This window comes from Semicossyphus pulcher, unplaced genomic scaffold (assembly GCF_022749685.1).
Source record: "Semicossyphus pulcher isolate SPU_LCO1_2020_fin unplaced genomic scaffold, fSemPul1.0.p SCAF_5, whole genome shotgun sequence".
Taxonomy (NCBI): Eukaryota; Metazoa; Chordata; class Actinopteri; order Labriformes; family Labridae; genus Semicossyphus; species Semicossyphus pulcher.
The window spans coordinates 8,195,025-8,213,630 of record NW_027211726.1 but is presented as its reverse complement, the minus strand read 5'-3'; the positions used below and the strand labels follow the sequence as shown (position 1 = coordinate 8,213,630).

The 18,606-nt window shown below is 44.5% G+C and overlaps 1 protein-coding gene across 1 annotated transcript; it reads left to right on the top strand.

Annotated features, from left to right (window-relative positions):
• The first annotated feature begins 1,318 nt into the window (after positions 1-1,318).
• Positions 1,319-18,262, top strand: tmem170b (transmembrane protein 170B). The gene is made up of 3 exons (XM_069682179.1): positions 1,319-1,713; positions 11,775-11,945; positions 13,957-18,262. Exons 1-3 carry the CDS (start codon positions 1,539-1,541, stop codon positions 14,085-14,087), a joined length of 477 nt encoding a protein of 158 aa, XP_069538280.1. The 5' UTR covers positions 1,319-1,538; the 3' UTR covers positions 14,088-18,262.
• Positions 18,263-18,606: the final 344 nt, after the last annotated feature.

Genomic DNA, 18,606 nt, shown 5'->3' with positions numbered 1-18,606 from the left:
TCTTATTGCCTCTCTGAAAACAATATTAGCTGAGATAATGAGATGTTAGTGTGTGTGAATTCCCGCATGATCCAGCAGCCATTTAAAGCCTGCTCTGTTAACCTTTGCATTAAGAGACGCAAAAGATGTCAAATGTCAGACAATTCCTCACCCTCATACCTCTGAACTGGGACACTTCTTAAAATACTGCACTCCTCAGAGGAATGTACCAGAACATTTAGTGTCTACATAACTCTCAGGTTCCCTCCCTGCATTAACACATCTGACTTTTCTTTGTCTTTTTGGTGCCTAACCGTGTGAGAATAATGTGTCAGACAAGTGTTGAGCTTCACACCATTTAAAATAGCTTTTCATCTGTTCTCAGATTCTGTCGTAATCCTACTGGGGCTGACAGAGCAGTTCAACTGTTTGTCTTGAGGTAGGTGCTCTGCTCTGTGAAAAAAGAGGGCTGCTGTGTATTCAAGTCCATCTCAGCTTAAAAGTCTGGCTTTATTTTAACATTTAGACATAATATACTTAAATATAAACCTTTAGTAAGTCATATTATGTGTTATTTTTTTTCCTAATGCAGCCACAAAGTCTCCAACACACCTTTATTACCTGCTCATATGTGTCCTATCCAATTATTTATTATTATATCAGGCGTTTTGGGTGACGTGGCCTGATCCAATCAGCACCACGGAGAGCTCCTGCATCCATCCTTCGTCATAGGCAACACCCCTGTAGTAGCTGGTACTTAGCGTCATTTGACTGTATTGCTGATTTTTTTTTTATTAAATAAAAAACTAAACGTTAAAACACATCACAACCATATTTGTTAAAGGTTTGTTGAGATATAAATATGTATAGCAAACAGCTGTCATGTTCAGCTGTAATCTGCTGCTTCAAATTCCATAACATTGGAAAAGCACCTGTGCTAATAAGCTAGCAGCTACACATAACGGTTTCAACGGTTCTCGGTCCGTTGCCTAGCAACCATATTGTTTGGCTGCGTATCAGCAGAAAATAAATTGACACACCTTTTACATTAGCTGAAACATTTTAGTTTTAACTAGCCACAAACGAATGTACAACGATACAACAAAGATACTTAATTTATAGCCTATTACCGATCACATCGTTTCATAATTACGTTGCACGTAAAACGCTCCATTTAACTACGCATATTTTCTGCGCACACGCCACTGTTCTCTCTTTTGTTCCCCATTCATGAGGGGACGTCAGTATCCCGGGGATGCGTCAACGTAAACTGTAAACCCCCCCTTCACTAAGCAGGCGACTGGCCCTTTAAGGGTTATGTAGCCGGGCTAGCCGATGTAGGACGAGCCGACCGTGCGTCTGCCTGCCTGCGCTCGCCCTGCCATCCCCATCATGGCCTCCACAGAGCCGCCACCGACGCCACCGAGGATGAACCGACCAGCCAGCGGCCCTTCCCTTCCCGCAGCGGAGACGGACGTCAAGCCGAAGCAGAGGCACCGGTAGAGGCGAGCCGCGCCGGGGAGAGCCGCCTCACATCCCATGCCACCCCGGTCTCCTCCATGCCTTCGTCTAAAGCCAAGTACAGCTATTCGATAAAGAGGGGTGCGAACCCGGGCGGCGGCGGCAGCAGCGGCGGCAGAAACATGACAACGAACAGGGATTATTCTGTTAATCTGTCGGTGCAGCAAGTGCTGAGCCTTTGGGTGCAAGGCACGACGCTGCAGCACTTCACAGGTATGCGGAATGAATGCTGTTTTCATGTTCACACACAAGTCATCACCATCAGCAGCGTGTACTGGAGAGTTGTGTTGCCTGTAACGGTCGCTGCTGGCGTTTTAGCGCGTCCATTTTAAAGCAGAATACATGTGTGATATTTCATCTCACATGCTTACTGAGCAGAACGGGCAGAGCTGGTCCCATGAAAAGGGGGTACCACCTCAGCCCCCCCGCCCCCAGCTGGTGAATTCCGGCTACGATAAAAATGCCACTCCTCTGTCCACGCCTGAGGAGTCAGTGGCTGACTTGAAAATAATCACAACATGCGGCTAATTAATCTTTCTGCTGCGTGAATGCGCCTTGACTGTGTAGTAAAATTAAGTGTATCCTCCTCCTCCTCCACCTCCCTTTGTGTTGCAGTCCAGTGATGAAGGGGCAATTAGAGATCCTGCCCAGAGTTGAGGATGCTGCCTCTGTCTAGGATGGTCTAGACTCCAGTGTTAGTGAGGACGAGTAAAATCAATGCTTTTCTTAATGTAGTTTTGAATGGGATGGGCAGGTGATTACAGCTTTCATGTAGTCTATGGGCACTAATAAGCTGTAAATATGTGGTTGGAGCATTGGGCTGGGCTGATAGCTGAAGTGTCAGTGCTGTCAACAATTATGCACACACACACGAAAAGGAAAAATGCTTGCAAGCTGATTTTCTTGCTGCCTCTTTTATTTTATATGGACATGATTGATTGTTTTGATGATCTCTTTTAGGTCAAAGTGATTATCCACAGCTTTCTTTTCAGGAATAATATGAAGGGGAAGAAAAGAAAGGACAATCTGGGGTTGAAACGCGGTCAGTCATGTCTGCATAAAACAAAAAAAGAACAAGAAAAGCATGTGTGGGCATTTTATCCTTTCCTCTCCAGGCAGGCCAAACTTCCTCAGCAAGAACTTGACGCAACAAAATTGCTGGCACCATCTGTTCCTAACATTTCCCATCATTTTTCTCACTTTAAAGTGAAAGAAAAACCTTACATTATAAGGGAAAAAGGGGGGGATGCACAGGAACAATATGACTGCTCTGGCTTATAAACACAAGATTATAGACATTCTTGAATTCCTCCCTGCAGAGAGAGTGAAGCACAGTCGGATGTCGGGTCACAGCCGAGTTGGCACAGACCCACCCTATGAAACACAGCTGACATCCTGTGATGGGAAACACATCAAGCGAGAACGGAGAGAAAAAGAGGTAGCTAATGATGCTGACTCAGCAGGAAGTCGCAGCGCATGTAGAAGTTTGCGGAAGCAGAGCTGCAGCAGCGAGCAGAAAGCTGCGAGGGGGCCGATGCACGAACTTAAAAGTGAGCAGGGTGCAACGAAGCTGCCACCCGATCCCCCCTCGACCCCTCAGTTCACCAACCAGGTGAAAAACGACCTCCTGAGACGCAAATAAGGTCAGGGGAAGAGTGTGTGAACAACAAGAGCAGAGGACTCCAGAAGCAGATGAAAACTTTTAAGAGACGTCCACCCCTCTGCCCTCTCTGTGAGGCCCCGGGGAGCTGCTTAAACAAATGGACTTCCTGTTTATGATTTGTGTGCTTGCAGCAGTTTCACTTCAGCAAACCATAAAAGGAACATAGTTTGCTTAAGGGTTTGCAGATATGATTGTGCAAGTCGCCATAATAGAACTTTAAAAAGACTACTATTTGCATGCTGTGTATCTATATATATCTATGAAAGTAACATTAAAACAGAACCAGAAACCTGAGCATTTTAGCATCTTTAAGGCCATCGTTTTGTTAATCATTGCTTGTTTTATTTTTCCCATTTCAATCACAGCAGATAGCAAATACTTTAACCTGCACAGCACCAAACGACAGACAAAGTTTTGGGCTAACTTGTGAAAACAGAGCTTTAGTCAGCTAATGGAGTCTCAGGAGTTGGTGGAGACCAAAAAAGAGCTAAAAACAGGGCGAATTTAAGTCTTACCTTCAGTGGACGTAAATAGGACTACTGGATAAATACATACTATTATAGGAGTAGAACTACAGGTTAAATAAGTAGTATATGTGTGTGCTGTATTTGTTAACAGGCAGCTGCTTGCTAACACATTCAACAGAACTTTTTATGCTAGTGCAGACACTTTCTTCAACTGCCTGGTCGGTTTGGTGTCCAACCCTTTTAGAAACAGCTTTATACTAATAACAATAAACGGTAGACAGGGCAGTAAATTACGGAAGCCCTAAGCGGACATAAATCCATACATTACATTTACTCCATTTTGTTTTCTCGAGATCTCGACTTATTTATGTCGTTATCTCAAGATAACAAAGCTGCACCACCGTAACGTCAGATGATCATAACTTGTATCTCCAGAGTTGCAAAAGCACAAAACAAACAGAAACAGGCTTCACTTACCTCATTAGCATAAGAGCATGGCATGGTCTGTAACATCAGTGAGCAGCCTGTTTTCTAGATCTCCAAAAAATTATCATGTTCTCACGAGAAGACAAGTTTTGTTATCTTGAGATAAATAAGTTGAGATCTCGATGAAAACAACCGGGAAAACGGAGTAAATTAAATGTATGGATGCATGTCCGCTTGGGGCTTCCGTACTATATTGCTTTACATGGGAAAAAACTAAATTAGAACATATAAAACGCTTAAACCAGATATAGCATAGAAAAACATTAGTGAAAGGCTTGTTTAAAATGAAGTTTTTTATTCTGCAAACCTCAGATAATGAAGCAGCTCTTATCTTGATCTGGACTGCAGGACTCTCTTTGCTCTGAAAAGGCAGCTCCAGCTTCATTACCCCCGGCCGGCCGTATCCCACCTCTCTGTGTCACCCTATGCTGGGACGAATCCATCATTCTTCCTCCTGATGAATGAACTCAACGCCCCTGCAGAGCTCCCACTGTGGGAGCCTGCAGTCATGCCTCTTAGACTCGTTCTTGTTCTTGCAGCGGCCTGTGTGCTCACGCAAAAAACTCTGACCTCTTATCAAGCGACCAAAAAATCACGGGCCCGGATTTTTCTGTTGACAGGCGAGCGTTAAAGCTGCCGTGCTGACAAAGACCTCGATCTGTAGTTGGGGATTAGCAGACGTTAATGCCCTGATCTGACTGTGTTTTGGCTGCTCGTATCTGAACATGACACAGCACTCGAGCGGAGCGCATCTCTCACCTCATAGGTGTGTGTCTGAGCTGCGACCACCTGCGCTGCTGTCCCCTGAAATTAAATGTTCGACTCAGCCTACGACATCCGAAAAAAACGACCTGCCAAGAGTAATGTCTATCGGCAGGGGTGATAACAAGCCTTGTTTCTTCACCGAAACATTTCAGACCATAAATTCTTTCTCTCCTGTCGTTAATTTAAATCTAAAACACATCAGGTTGAAATTCATCCAAAAGAAATCCCTTCCAGAGAGGCGTTTAAACGTTAGCAGCCAGCCTGCCAGGTGACTGTTACCGATTTCTCCACCACAGACAGATTTTACTGACATTTGGCTCTCAGCGTGTGTCAGCGTCTGACCCCGCCCAGCAGTCTCTGAGCTCAGCAATGGTGGAAGAAAGATTCAGATCATTCAGTAGAAGTACCTGCAGTATATCAGAATGTGATATTACTGCAAGTCAAGCAGTTAAAACTGAATAAATCTGCAGAATATACATAAAGTACTCGTTCTCGGTACTCGATATGTTGTCATATTTACCATTATTTGATTGTTGATAGTGATGTAGTGATAAATGAAGAGCATGTCACTGCTGTAGCGGCTCAAGATGAACCTATTTATACCTGAGTTTAATGACTATCGCAGAGTTTAGTCTTGTGGGTCCTACAAGAACTGACAAGACAGACAGATCACACTGTGACAGGATTCTTGGGGGAGGAAAGGAAATACATTAAATTGCTTTTTTTAAAGAATTTTTATTGGTTTATTGATAAGACGGTGAAGATATGACAGAAAATGTGGGGAAGAGAGAGCGGGGGACGTGCACCAAAGAGCCAAGGTCAGGGTCAAACCAGCAGCGACTGGGTCGAGGACTTTTCTCTTTATGTGTTGTGCCTGCTCTACCGACTGAGCTAAACCAGCGCTCCTATTTATGCTGTTTTTGTGAAATATTTTGCTAATGTGACCTCATACAGTTATCCATCCATCCATCCATTATCTATACCACTTATCCTGCTCAGGGTTGCGGGGGGCTGGAGCCTATCCCAGCTGTCATTGGGCGAAGGGCGGGGTATACCCTGGACTGGTCGCTAGTCAATCACAGGGCTGACACATAGAGACAGACAACCTTTCACACTCACACCCACACCTATGGGCAATTTAGAGTCACCAATTAGCCTTACAAGCATGCATGTCTTTGGACTGTGGGAGGAAGCCGGAGACCCCGGAGGGAACCCACGCATGCACGAGGAGAACATGCAAACTCCGCACAGGAAGGCCCACCGTGCCCAAACCGGGGTTTGAACCGGTGACCTTCTAGCTGTGAGGCAGTTAACAGTTATTATTATAACAGTTATTTAAAAAATAATCATTTGGAATGTACTTTGGTGATACTGCGAATAACTCATACACATCTAAAATATGTCCCACATTTAGGGCTGCACAATAAACAGTCCCTACAGATTTCACTGGCTTGTTTTGGCCTTAAACGCCTGATTTCACACCATATTTTTAAATCGTTGCAATACAAGTTGCAATGTTTTTTCCAACGCTCCATTAAAGCCATTACTTCCAGTCAGTTTCTGTGTCAATACGCCGAATAAAATGTGAAAAAAGTGAATGAAACGAAAGGAAATTAATTCTGCACTGCGCGTGCCTATTTCAATGCTATCCATATGCCCAAAGTAGAATCTACACATTGTTTATCACATTTCAGCTGTACTACTTGTTATTTTGGGTGCCAAGTTGATTTGTCAAATTTGCGGAAGAGTTGCGGCAAATGGCCAAAATTTCAAGAATGTGAAAAGAAAGTTATGGGGACTGAATTTGCATGAATTTGAGCTTCCTGGAGTGACTGAATGAAATGCAAGTTCATCATACTCGCACTGTAAGTGATCGCCATAAACACATCGCAAACGTCTGAATTTATCACAATGGAGAAAAAAAAGTATTTTCTCTAAACACGCCATGCTTTCTCTCTAAGCATGCAATATTTTACCTAATGCATGGAGCGCTGGGTATAACACCATTTAGATACAAACATGAAGGCCAAGCTAACTGTCATCTAACCTCAGATTAATTTCTGTCAATTAAGTGGCAAAAAAAAAAACGCTTTTTGGATTTATTTTGGATTCATGAGGGACATGTTGGAAACACAGGTGTTGTGTAAAACATGCAGGACAGCAGATAGACAGACCCTTAGATTGAAAGCTAATATGCATGTTTGTCCATTTATTGTGCTTCATATCGTTATCACAATATTGAACAATGTAACCGCTTACAATATTACAGTTGCTTTTTTGTTGAATAGTTTTTAGAAAGTAGGAGATTTGACTAATTTAATCTTTAAAAATGTATTTAAATAGCTGTTTGTGTTTTTATGTAAACTCTAACTTTAAAAAGCACACAATAGCTCCAGCTGTCAGACAAATGTAGTGCAGTTAAATGTCAAATGTAAGAAAGTAGAGCAGAGGTTTACCTGTGACATTAAATGGAAACACTCTGGTGCAACATTATACTTAAGTAAATATTCTAATTACGTTCTACACTGGTGCCCTGACGGAGGTGAGGTTTGTGGGACGCGTCCTCCTGTGGCCCGACATGCTCCTGTGCTGAGCGTTGTGTTAATCCGTCCAGGCTTAAGTTGAGCGACAGATGCCCGGTCTGTGTAACTGGGACCTGATGAGGGATCCTGATGAAGCCAGGAGGGACGTCTGGGGGTACTTTACTGTTAGCTAGCATGCTAGCTTCCCTTATTGCTTTATGTTTTTGGGCAGATCACGAACACACAATAATACTCTGACTCAGAAAGGCCTCGGCCAAATCTGCAGTTTCCAAGTTCCTCTTCTCACTCAGATAAAAACAAACTATCTACAGCCCTTTTAAATGAGCTAAATTGATCCCTGTTCTTTGGATGTAACTGCTCGGATTGCGGCTTTACTCCCTTTTCCTCCATTTTGTCAGCAGATTTCTGTTACTCTTAGAACCAACTGGGAAATATCGCTGAATGAAACTCAGATTTTTATGAAAGCGAATGATATCACTTTAAAGGAACATCGGCCACAGTCAAAGCTGGAGTTCTCTGTAATCGATAGAAGCAATGATATTTGAAATTGGCGCCATAGCTGTGTCCTACAACACCCAGTATGCATTGCGCCCCTCCCTCTAAAAGGAACGACCCAAGAAGAGGGCAAATCAGCAAACTGGCCCTTTAAGCATTGCTTAAACGTATCTTCTCTCCTCGTCTCCTGGGAGATAAATTCAAACTACTGGGACATCCTTAATGATGGCCGACTGTGATCGATTTCCAGGTCACACACTGGAGGACGGAATAGCTTGAAAGGGAGGAAGCATTACTGTCAAATGTCTACTGCTACTTCCTCTGTCCTTCACCTTGCCTCCTACATCACACCGTCACAAGCGTCTCCCTCCTCTTGCTCGATGGACGCCGATGGTTGTAGAGAGACATCAGTAGGTGATCCAACACTGTGTCGTGCCCTGTCATGCAGGACAAAGAGCCGCTGTGTTGCTGTCACGTCTCTCTCTCCGCCCGGCTCGACAGCCGATCGCCCGATCGATACGTAGATGTAGGAGCTCATTCGGCTGGGTGGATGGACATGTCAAGTGTCTCCCTCTGGGCTTGAGAACTACTCTTCAGATGTTTACACCACACAGCAATGTAGCATTTCCTGTTTACCTCTTATCATACAAACAAAACAGGCTCTGGCTTGTACACAACATTCCCGTGCTTTGGATCGGTCGTTCCCATCCTCGCTGGATGCCCCCTTCCCTTCACTCGAACTCTTCTCTTCCAGAATAATCTCAGGGCCAGCTGGCTCCTCTGTGCTCCCACGGTGCCAGTGGTTCAGAGCTCGGCCCCTCGCTGCTGAAGAGCGATGAGGCCACAGCTCTTTATGTAGAGCCCAAAGAAAGAGAGAGGAGGAGGAGGAGGAGGATTTTAAAGGGAAATTAAAGACCTATTTTTTTTAGTCTGGCTTTTATTTTGGAGGAATTTTTTGTCTTAGTCATGTTTCTTATAATAGCTTTATCCCTGATGTTTATTTAACTCCTTATTTAGCTTCTTTTAAGTGATTTTCTTTTTTTGATTTTGATGTTTTTCCTTTTTTACTAATGTAATTCTTTAGTCTTACAAAATTTCACCTTTTGTTGTCAGTTTGTTTGTTAACAGGTAATGCTCTGTGGGCTGTTGGAGATAAAGGTTCTACATAAATGACGTTGAGTTAAAGCTGTAATCTCGAAAATCTCAGTTTCGTTCTCTTTGGCGGCACCTATGGTGATAAACGGTAATTGCGGGAGCACACTTCCCAGATATCCATAGAGTGCTGCATGTGTGACGTCCACGGTTGGCTCCGGTTGTAACTCTTGATTTTCCTGGCTGACGGTCACTTTCCTTTTCAGACTGTTTGCTTCATCTGAGCGTCGAGTTTGTTTCTTTTTCTTTGGATTTTCACTTATTGTTGAAGTTGTATCTGTAGTCATCCATCTTTTCTTTGTTTGTTCAGCCATAGTAGATTACTGTTTACTCGCAACACTTGCAGAGACCGGAAAAGCAGCTGCTTAGCTCCGCCTACCCTCTCTGGCAGGCTGGTTCTACTCTATACACTATATGGGCTGCACGGTGGTGCAGTGGTCAGCGCTGTTGCCTCACAGCTGGAAGGTTCCTGGTTTGAGTCCCTGTTCAGATCAAGTGGGCCTTTCTGTGAGGAGTTTGCATGTTCTCCCCGTACATGCGTGGGTTCTCTCCGGGTACTCCGGCTTCCTCCCACAGTCCAAAGACATGCTCGTTAGGTTCATCGGTGACTCTCAAATTGCTCGTAGGTGTGAGCGTAGGCGTGAAAGTTTGTCTGTCTCTGTGTGTCAGCCCTGTGATTGACTGCCGATCAGTCCAGGGTGTTCCCTCAGTGACAGCTGGGATAGGCTCCAGTCCCCGGGGACCTTTAATAGGATAAGCTGGTTAGATAGTGGATGGATGGATTTACTCTGTTTTTCTTGACAATTTAAGGGAAAGAACGAACATAAAGTTTGGTGTGAATGTTGACTTTGTCAGAAATGTTTGAGGATTACACCAAAAGAGAACTTGATGATGAATGAATGATTGTGAGGTGTAAAAGGAAACGTTTCAGACAGCTTATGTACAAGACGTAAACAAAATGACACTATAAACAACATCATAATAAGAAAAAAGAAGTCAATAATCCTGTAAATAGTTTGGGACAGCCACACCATAACCCAGAAGTATATGTCATCTAACCTAGTGCTGAGTGTTTTAACCACTTTTTAATATGATGTATTGATAAGGCAGCAAAATCTGGGCCTTGTTTGGATGCCTGACATGTTTTCTTGTGTTTTGCAGCTCTCACTGCATCATTCAACAATTTTTGTCAGTTTCAGAATCAAACATTTTTCATTTTGCAACTTAAACAAGCGAGCGTTGATCCACCGTCCAGCCAAAGATTCACAGACGCTAACCACAACTCCTGTTCCAGACGACATCTTCCATTTACCGCTTAATGCGAGCTCACAGCGGCTCGCCTCACAGCCTTTTTTATACGTCTCAACCTCAGGTCCATTACCGCGGTCGGCTGCCTCCTTCATGAGGCCTGACTGAGACCGAGGCTGCTGTAGATTGAAATCCTCCCTCACACAGTATCTGTGCACGCCGATCTGTAGCCGCAACGTGCTCAAACACGATCTGTTGTGTGTAAATCTGAACGATGCATCAGGAGATCAGCCGGAGGTCCACGGAGCGGGAAAGCATTTCTAACTGAGCAATGAAATCTATGTGACAAGGACGTTCTATCTGTACCTGTGCAGGAGGAGTGTTTATCTGATTGTTCCCTGTGAAAGTGGAAGTCCTTTGGGATCAATCATCTTCACTGTCTTTGCTTTAAGGGGCGCTGCAGTGATTTACTAAAGCACTCAGCATGAGCGGTCGTGGGAGACAGATTATTGAAATAACAGTGAAATCTGACTTTAAGTCACAGAAAGAGAACGCTCGATTTCCAGTCGTATCCACCTGGAAAAATGTCAAAGCTGGATAATCAGACCGACTCATGGATTTCTCTCTCAGTGCAGTTTATTAATTATTTAATAACTTTGTCAGAATTTTTTCCAGTAATGATTCTGAAAACAAGATGATTGCGATGAACTTCTGGTGCCACATTCAATTCGTTTATTTATTTTATGAATTTAAGACAACTCTTTCCAGCCGTGCGTTTTCGCCCCTCCCATCGCATGTATTCACAAAGATGGCCGACAGCAGAACGCCTTCAGGATAGCATGGGAAAAACAGACGGGCAGTCCAACAGGACGGCGTGCAGATACATTTATTTGTCTTCTCTCACCTGTGTTCTCTGCCTGTGTGACTTGGGATGGAGCTGCCTTCTACCATAACCCTTTATAGTAATCTTTGCCGGCCTCAGCTGATTTTACAGTCCTGCTCTTGTCCACTTTTATATCCAAATTGCCTCCTGAGTCAGTGTGAATGCAACATACATTTTGTGCTTCCTCTCACAGTCCAAAGACATGCTCGTTAGGTTCATTGGTGGCTCTAAATCGCCCGTAGGTGTGAGTGTGAGCGTAAAAGGTTGTCTGTCTCTGTGATTGACAGGCGATCAGTTCAGGGTGTAACCCCGCCTCTCGCCCAATGACAGCTGGGATAGACTCCAGCCCCACTGCCACCCTGAACAGGATAAGCGGCATAGAAAATGGATGGATAGATATATGTCATAATCAAGCAGCCTTAACTGTAGCCTACATTTCCCACAATGCAACTGGTGACTCTTCCTGGTGAATCCACAAACCTCCAGTTTGCAAAGCAGGGTCTGTGTTATTAATCCATCCTCTCTAAGTTAAAGCTGAGTTTACATCTGCCTGTGTTCTGTCTCCCTGTCAGAGATGTGGTACTGGGTGTTCCTGTGGTGTCTCTTCTCCTCGCTCTTCGTCCACGGGGCCGTGGGGCTGCTCATGTTGGTCATGCTGCAGCGCCACAAGCGGGGCCGCCTCATCACCCTGGTGCTGGTCAGCGTGGGTTTCCTGGCCTCGCTGTCCGGAGGCGTCATCACCAGTAAGTCCCGTTACTCCTCTTTTGTTTGTCTTTTTAAATCCTTTTTATAGAGTGACCTCGACAGCGTTCGGCTTCCAGCCGACCAAGGAGAAGGAGACGGGAGGTGACAGGGAGAGAGAGAGGGAGGGAGGGAGTGTGTGTTGACTCCTGTCATACAGAGGAAGACAGGAGCTGACAGAGGGACAGAGAGGGAGGAAGAGTGAGGACTCTTTACCTTCCTTTTCTGTTTATGCACCAGAGAAGCTTCAACTGTTTTCTGGTTCATAGTTATTTTCGCCCGACTCAAAACCTTTATTCTGAAAATCTTAAAATTTAAAGATAACTATTGTTTTATTTTGAAGGTCTGTACACCGAAGACAAACAGCAGTAATAAGTAATGTGAATATGTTGACCATGTAAGACGGTCCGTATTTAAACTCTGTCACAACATTAAACTGAGCCTCTGTATCAGTTTAAATATTTAGAAACTGGTGCCAACATGATGCAACGCTGCAAGGCTGAATTACAAATCGGGCAACTGCCTCGGCGCCTCGGGGGTCCTGAAGAATTAGCTTGTGGTAATTTAATTAAATCTTGTTTATTTATGCTTCATGCGCAACTCAAACACTGTAAATTAAAACTGAAAGAGGCACTTTACTACAGTTACTGTGCAGGGGGAGTCCGACAGAGATATGCATGCTGGGAGTTGTAGGATGCAGCAGTTTGAACTTGAAACAAGAGGGTAAAAGTCTTCTGCTTCACTTTCTAATATGTGTCCGTTAAAAGGCAACAAAACATCTGCATGTTTCCATATAAACACCATTCTTAAAATGATCGCGCCAACACGGGTTAAAAAAATAACATGATTTACACTCATATCCTCCATGAGCTGTTTGTGAAGATAAGTGAGACAAACTACAGTATTTGATACTACATAGCAATAACTCAGAATAACTGCAGCTTTCCGTTCCACAACAAGCCGTATTTTTGCATCATATCTCACCAAATCCATGCTAACAGAGTGAGGACCACTGAGCTGATGGTCTAGAAAAGTTTCAGCCCATTTGCCCTGGGAAAGGAGAGCGGCGATGAGGGTGGGAGTTAACTCCCAGGGCTGCCGCACTGAGCACTGTAGCCTCTTTATATGGGACGCACAAGCTAAACCGGCGCCTCCTGAGTTGCTTTTAATTTGATATATTTTATTGTTCGTTAAAATATTAAAATATAATTTACAGGAGGAAGACATGTTAGATGATTTTTTTGGCTTTTGCCTTTATTGATAGGACAGCTGTAGAGAGCGGGGGATGACATGCACCAAATTATCGGCAGACCGAGAGTCGAACCTGCGATCAGTGCGATGAGGACCGTAGCCTCTGTACACGGGGCTTATTTGATACTGACATTTTTACTTGCGTATATTTCACAGAAACCTGGAAATAACTCTGAATGAAGTCCCATCCCCTTTAAAACCCATGAAATATAATAAAACTTTGGCAAAAAGTGTTTACATCACATTTGATTCCTCATGGGACAGAGACTCTAAAGAAATAAGGTTGTCATGGTTTTTAAATCCAGCTTTATTTCTCTGTTTTCTCTTAGTTTCCAACCAGACTCAGGCCGATCTGTTTTGTTTCTGTGATTAGAGATTCATACAAAGTTCCTCTGTGGCTGCTTGTTACCATTCCGACGGCCCGAACAGCATCGTGATGCTGAGCTTTAACTGCTGTAGGACGCTCAGCGAGTCGACACAGTGTGTGGCTGTGAACTGAGTAACATCCCCACTCCCTGCACGAACGCTCCATCATCTTTTAACAACCAAAAAAAAAACTACTTCTGTGCAGATTTCTTGACTCCCGGCTGAAGCTTCCCTGATGGATGGAAAAGCTGAGGGAGGACGTGTTTGTCCTCATTGTGAGCGGACAATCTGTGTTAATGGTGACAGGCCGTGACAGACAGCTGTGTTTGTGCGCCTGCCCATCTGTTTACTCTCTTTGTGTGTTAACGCTGCTGATGTGTGTTTTCTCCCCCTCAGGCGCGGCGGTGGCGGGGGTGTACCGAGTGGCAGGGAAGGACATGGCACCGCTGGAGGCTCTGGTGTTCGGCGTGGGCCAGACCACCCTCTCCGTCATCATCTCCTTCTCTCGCATCCTGGCCACCCTGTGAGGAAAACAGACGAAGGACAGACGAAGCTGAGACGAGAGCGAGGGAGTCGAGCCAATCAGAGACTTTTCGATGCTCACCGTGGCTGCGTTTGAGGAGAAAGAGGAGGCAGAGATGCTCTGGACATTTTGTGCTGGATGCAGGAGAGAAAGAGAGAGCGCCCCCCGGTGTCTCTGCTCTGTTACTGCCACAATCACACTGGATCTGAGAGGGAACTCGATGCAGGCCGGTTGTCTTCATGCCAGAGAGCAGCACCAGGCGGGGACGGCGCCATCCTCAGCCTCTGAACTTGAAAGCCATCGATGTTTCCACAGTTACATCACTTCTTCGTGCCAACAGCCTTCTCTGGGACGTCCAGATGCCTTTGTGGCCACTGACTCTTGAAGGCTTTCTGTTGCACTTGTTGGGAGGAAGAAAGAGCAGAGTGACGGCCTGTAACGTCGATCTGATGACCTCCTTTGGTGATCAGCTTAAGAACAAAAGTATAGTGTCGAGAGGAGGTGGCGATCAAACAGTGTTCATCAGCAAAAACAGCATTTCAACATCAGCCTCACCTCCAGTTCTCCGAGTACAGATGATTATGATCATTCCTTTCCCGTTAACGGTTCAATACCTGCAAAATCCACCTCGAGAGTGAGATGCAGCTTTGAGTTTTGCACTTTGTAAATGTTGGAGACGCTCTTTGCCGAAGAGGTGTGAAATCACGGAGGAGAAAACCAGCATCAGCGCTTCGTTTGGTGTCGTGTTGAAGTATTGATTCTTTGAGTGCCAATGAGAACTCCGACTGGAGCTGAGGGAATATTCGACACATGGGGAAATATGTGTTTTTGTTAGTTAAGAGTTAGCTAAGAAGACACCACTCTCATGTCTGCAAAGACAATATTAAGCTGTAGCCATGAGAAGGTTAGCTTAGCATAAAGGCTGGAAACAGAGGGAGGCAGCTAGCCTAGCACAAAACCTCTAAAGCTCATATAAAAACATGTTTTATATCTTGTTCAGTCTAAAAACAACTATTTGCAGTTTTTTAGGGGGCTTTGGCCCCGACTGTTTCTTGGCTGTTAGCAGAAACTTTATGGATTCAAGAGCAGAGGTTTCAAGCCAAGATAAAATGAGTGGTAAACAATATTAGGCGAATTAGTTGCACTGTGTAATTAAGTTGGAAGCAGCTGCCGAAACGTTTCTTGGCCCTCTGAATGTAAAATTTAAAAATGCGCAGATAGAGCGGCTGCTTCTGTTCATTCTGTGCTGTTTCTGCAATAAGGGATATTCTTACAGTCAGAGTTTTTAAAGCTTAAATTATCACCTCAACACAAAGCACTTAGCAGCTAGCTTAGAAGTCTGAAGCTACTGTATACTACCAGAGGAGTAAGGGCCTGTGTCCACTAACGCCATTTTTATAATAATAATAAGCCCATTGGGGCTTATTGTTGCTAGGTTACGAAAGTTGTCTTGCGACATTTCCGCTTCCCTTGGTAGAGATCGTTAAGTCTGTTTAAATTTCTCTGTATGCTTCATATTTGCTTTAATTAAGGAAATGTGAAAACAATGGACAGGAGTCGTGTCCTGCGTTAGCAGCAGCTCCAGACAAGGAAATTGTACCCTCGAAAAAACGAAGGGATCATCTTCTCCTCCACCATTGTTGTTGACAAAGTTCATGTCAGAAGTCCCGCCCCTTCTCGATTTTGATTGGGCGGTGAGGGAGAAGTGACATTAACGAGTGCGGCGGTGTTTCAAAAGTTGAACTATTTTCAACTGAGAGCGCTGTGAGCCGTCAGTGGACACAGGCCCTAAATCCTCCTGTAAAGCATCGCCTCTCAAAAACAATGTTGATACAAGGGATTAATATGGATTAATTAATCACAAAGCATGTAATTAATACACAGTTAATTGACTGCCCAAGTTTTAACACTTGTTTATTGTTGTTTATTATGAGTTTTAGAGGTGCTGATGGTCGGATTCCTTTTGGACAGAACCAGGCGAGCTGTTTCCCACTGTTTCGAGTTGGGATGCTAAGCTAAGCTAACTGCCCCCCGACCCCAGCTTTATATTTACCGTACAGACATGAGAGAGTGGCGTCAATCTTCTCACCTAACTCAGCGAGAAAGCTAAAAGCCGTATTACCTAAAACTAAGAAGTATTCCTTTAAAGCAGACGGCCTGATGAAGCCCTGCAGGAGTGCAGACTGGTTCAGTTTGCACCTCGCAGGTTGGATTCAGGTCAAGCGTGAGATCAGGATCAGGGTCATTCAATTCAGGGTTAAAGAAAGATGATGTATCGGTTTTAAAAAGGGTTGCTGCTCGAGAGTCCTGATGCAGATATTCTGTGATAATGTTGGAATCCAGCCGACGACATGAATTCCCCCGCGAGGAAAGCCACCCAGACGGACTGCTGCTCAGGCGGCCATTCTTTTATGGCTCCCTCTTTCTTTGTTTTATTTATTAACCCGTGTTCCTTAAGTTTAACTTTGCGTATTGCACTGAGATTAATCTGCCTTGTTTTAGCACAGCGTGCGATCAAACTGCTCTGGTGTCACACAGGCCAGTATTAACTGTTATAATACATCACTGATTGAGTATACAGAACGTGCTTGAAGCTACTGTATGAACTGAAAACGGTGAAGAGCAGAAAGACACACTGGATTTATTCAACTGAAATTCTCATTACTTTGGTCATAAACGGTGTAAACCCAGAGGAGAGGATTGAAGGTTGTGAAGCCAAAGTAATGCTCATATTCTAGCTTTATTTGATCATCTTTGCCCCATTAAGTTAACATCACAGCGTAGATTTATTAGTGTTGGAAGCGTTTGCACATTGGCTCGGCTTTCAAACGGCCCCCAGACTTCTTCGAAGCACGGCTGAGGTGGATTTGATGAGAAAGAAATTGCTGCCTGTGTGTTTAGGTGTGTGCGCGCCGTGCGGTTGTGCAGCTCTAAAGGTAAACGCTGTGTGTTTGTAGGAGTTATGTAATCGACACAACTCACCTTCAGTACCAGCTCTGCACACACGAGGGTGATATTGCACAGAAAGGAAGGGAGATGATTGTGGATGTTCGAACGGTGAAACAGAGTGTGTACAGAGTGTTTTGATGCACACAGATGTTTTCTATACTAACCCCCCCCTCCCTTAAGTTAACATGTAAAAAATCATCCATCTTTTTATCCTCTGATCGCTCTGCACATCGCCCATTCTACCCGTCTGAATGTTTTAGCTCAATTTCAGGGACCAAACGTGAGTTTCTGCCGATGACTCACGCAGCATTGAAATCTCTGTGAAGCCGTGTGTGGGGCGGTGTCTGCATGTTCGTGCGCGTGCGTGGTTCATAGGAGACGTGATGTGTGAGTGTTGTCGTATTCGTGTGTGTAGTGTAATTTATTTTGTCTCATTAGAGCGGGGGGGTTCTCACATTCTTTAGCGGACCCCTGAAGCGTCAGACAGCGAGGAAGCAGTGAAGACGTCTTACATAATGTGATGGAAACCTTTAATCTGAGGTGTTAGAAGTGACTTCTCTGCCAGTGAAGAAATGGATTGTTTAGTGTACATGCAGAGCTGTATATAGCCACAGTGTACGAGAGGACGAGTGTGCGTCATGATAAACGTGTTACAAACAGCTGATGTGAACAAACTAACCACTGGATTGTGTTTTTGTTTTCACGCCCTGTGCCATGATCCCTCATGATGATGAATATAGTTTTTCCCCGGCCCCGGGCTCCGTGATTCAGCCGCCGTCTAAGTGGCTGATGACCGCGCGCGCATGTGTGTGTGTACTGCAATATCTAAGGAGACACCCAGCGACTAATAACCCCCTCTAGACTTTAAAGAAACACACCATCACTGCAGCTCAATAATCCTGTCTCTTTCACACACTCATAACTGACGCTACCCCCCCCTTCCTCGGTCCTCCGTCGTCCAAATGCCACATCCTCCCCCCGGACACATACTGTGTACCCGCTGCGGCTGCACGAGCAGGGCGGCTCAGATAACGTGTGAATGGACTACATGGACAATCCAACAAGAGACAATGTTGTACAAAAACCCAAAGTGGCACTTGTAGATAATGTACCATATGTTCTTTTTTAATTTTGTACCAGCCAAACCGCTGATATTTATAACTATTGCCTATTTATGTACAAATTGTTCTCCTGTACAGACTCAACAGTCGGTTGAAATAAAAATCTTTTGCAGTATAAACGCTCAGGAGTGACGTTTACATCCTTTACAGCCTGTGGATGAATGCATCAGTCTCTCTGCTCCTTCTTCTTCTGTGTCCTTGTGGTTTAACTTCTCTCTCTGTCCACTTTCAGGCCGCCTCTCCTCCCTCCTGTTGGCAATCACATCGAGGTGAAAGAGCATCGAAATACTTTATAAGCCGAGGAAAGAAAAAGTTCACAATTTAGTCCAGCAGAGACTTTTTTTTTTCTTTTATCAAAGTCCGCTTCCAGCAGAGTAATTTGACTTCTTTAAGATAATTTCTTTAAAGGAGCTGCGGGATATCAGCTCTTTACAGGCGGGGAAATCTGCCGTG

Bases quoted from the DNA above. Each gene is read 5' to 3' on its own strand.
- tmem170b (XM_069682179.1), top strand. From the start codon at position 1,539: ATGCCTTCGTCTAAAGCCAAGTACAGCTATTCGATAAAGAGGGGTGCG. The intron at 1,714-11,774 runs GTATGCGGAATG...TCTCCCTGTCAG, and splicing joins GACGCTGCAGCACTTCACAG to AGATGTGGTACTGGGTGTTC. The intron at 11,946-13,956 runs GTAAGTCCCGTT...TCTCCCCCTCAG, and splicing joins GTCCGGAGGCGTCATCACCA to GCGCGGCGGTGGCGGGGGTG.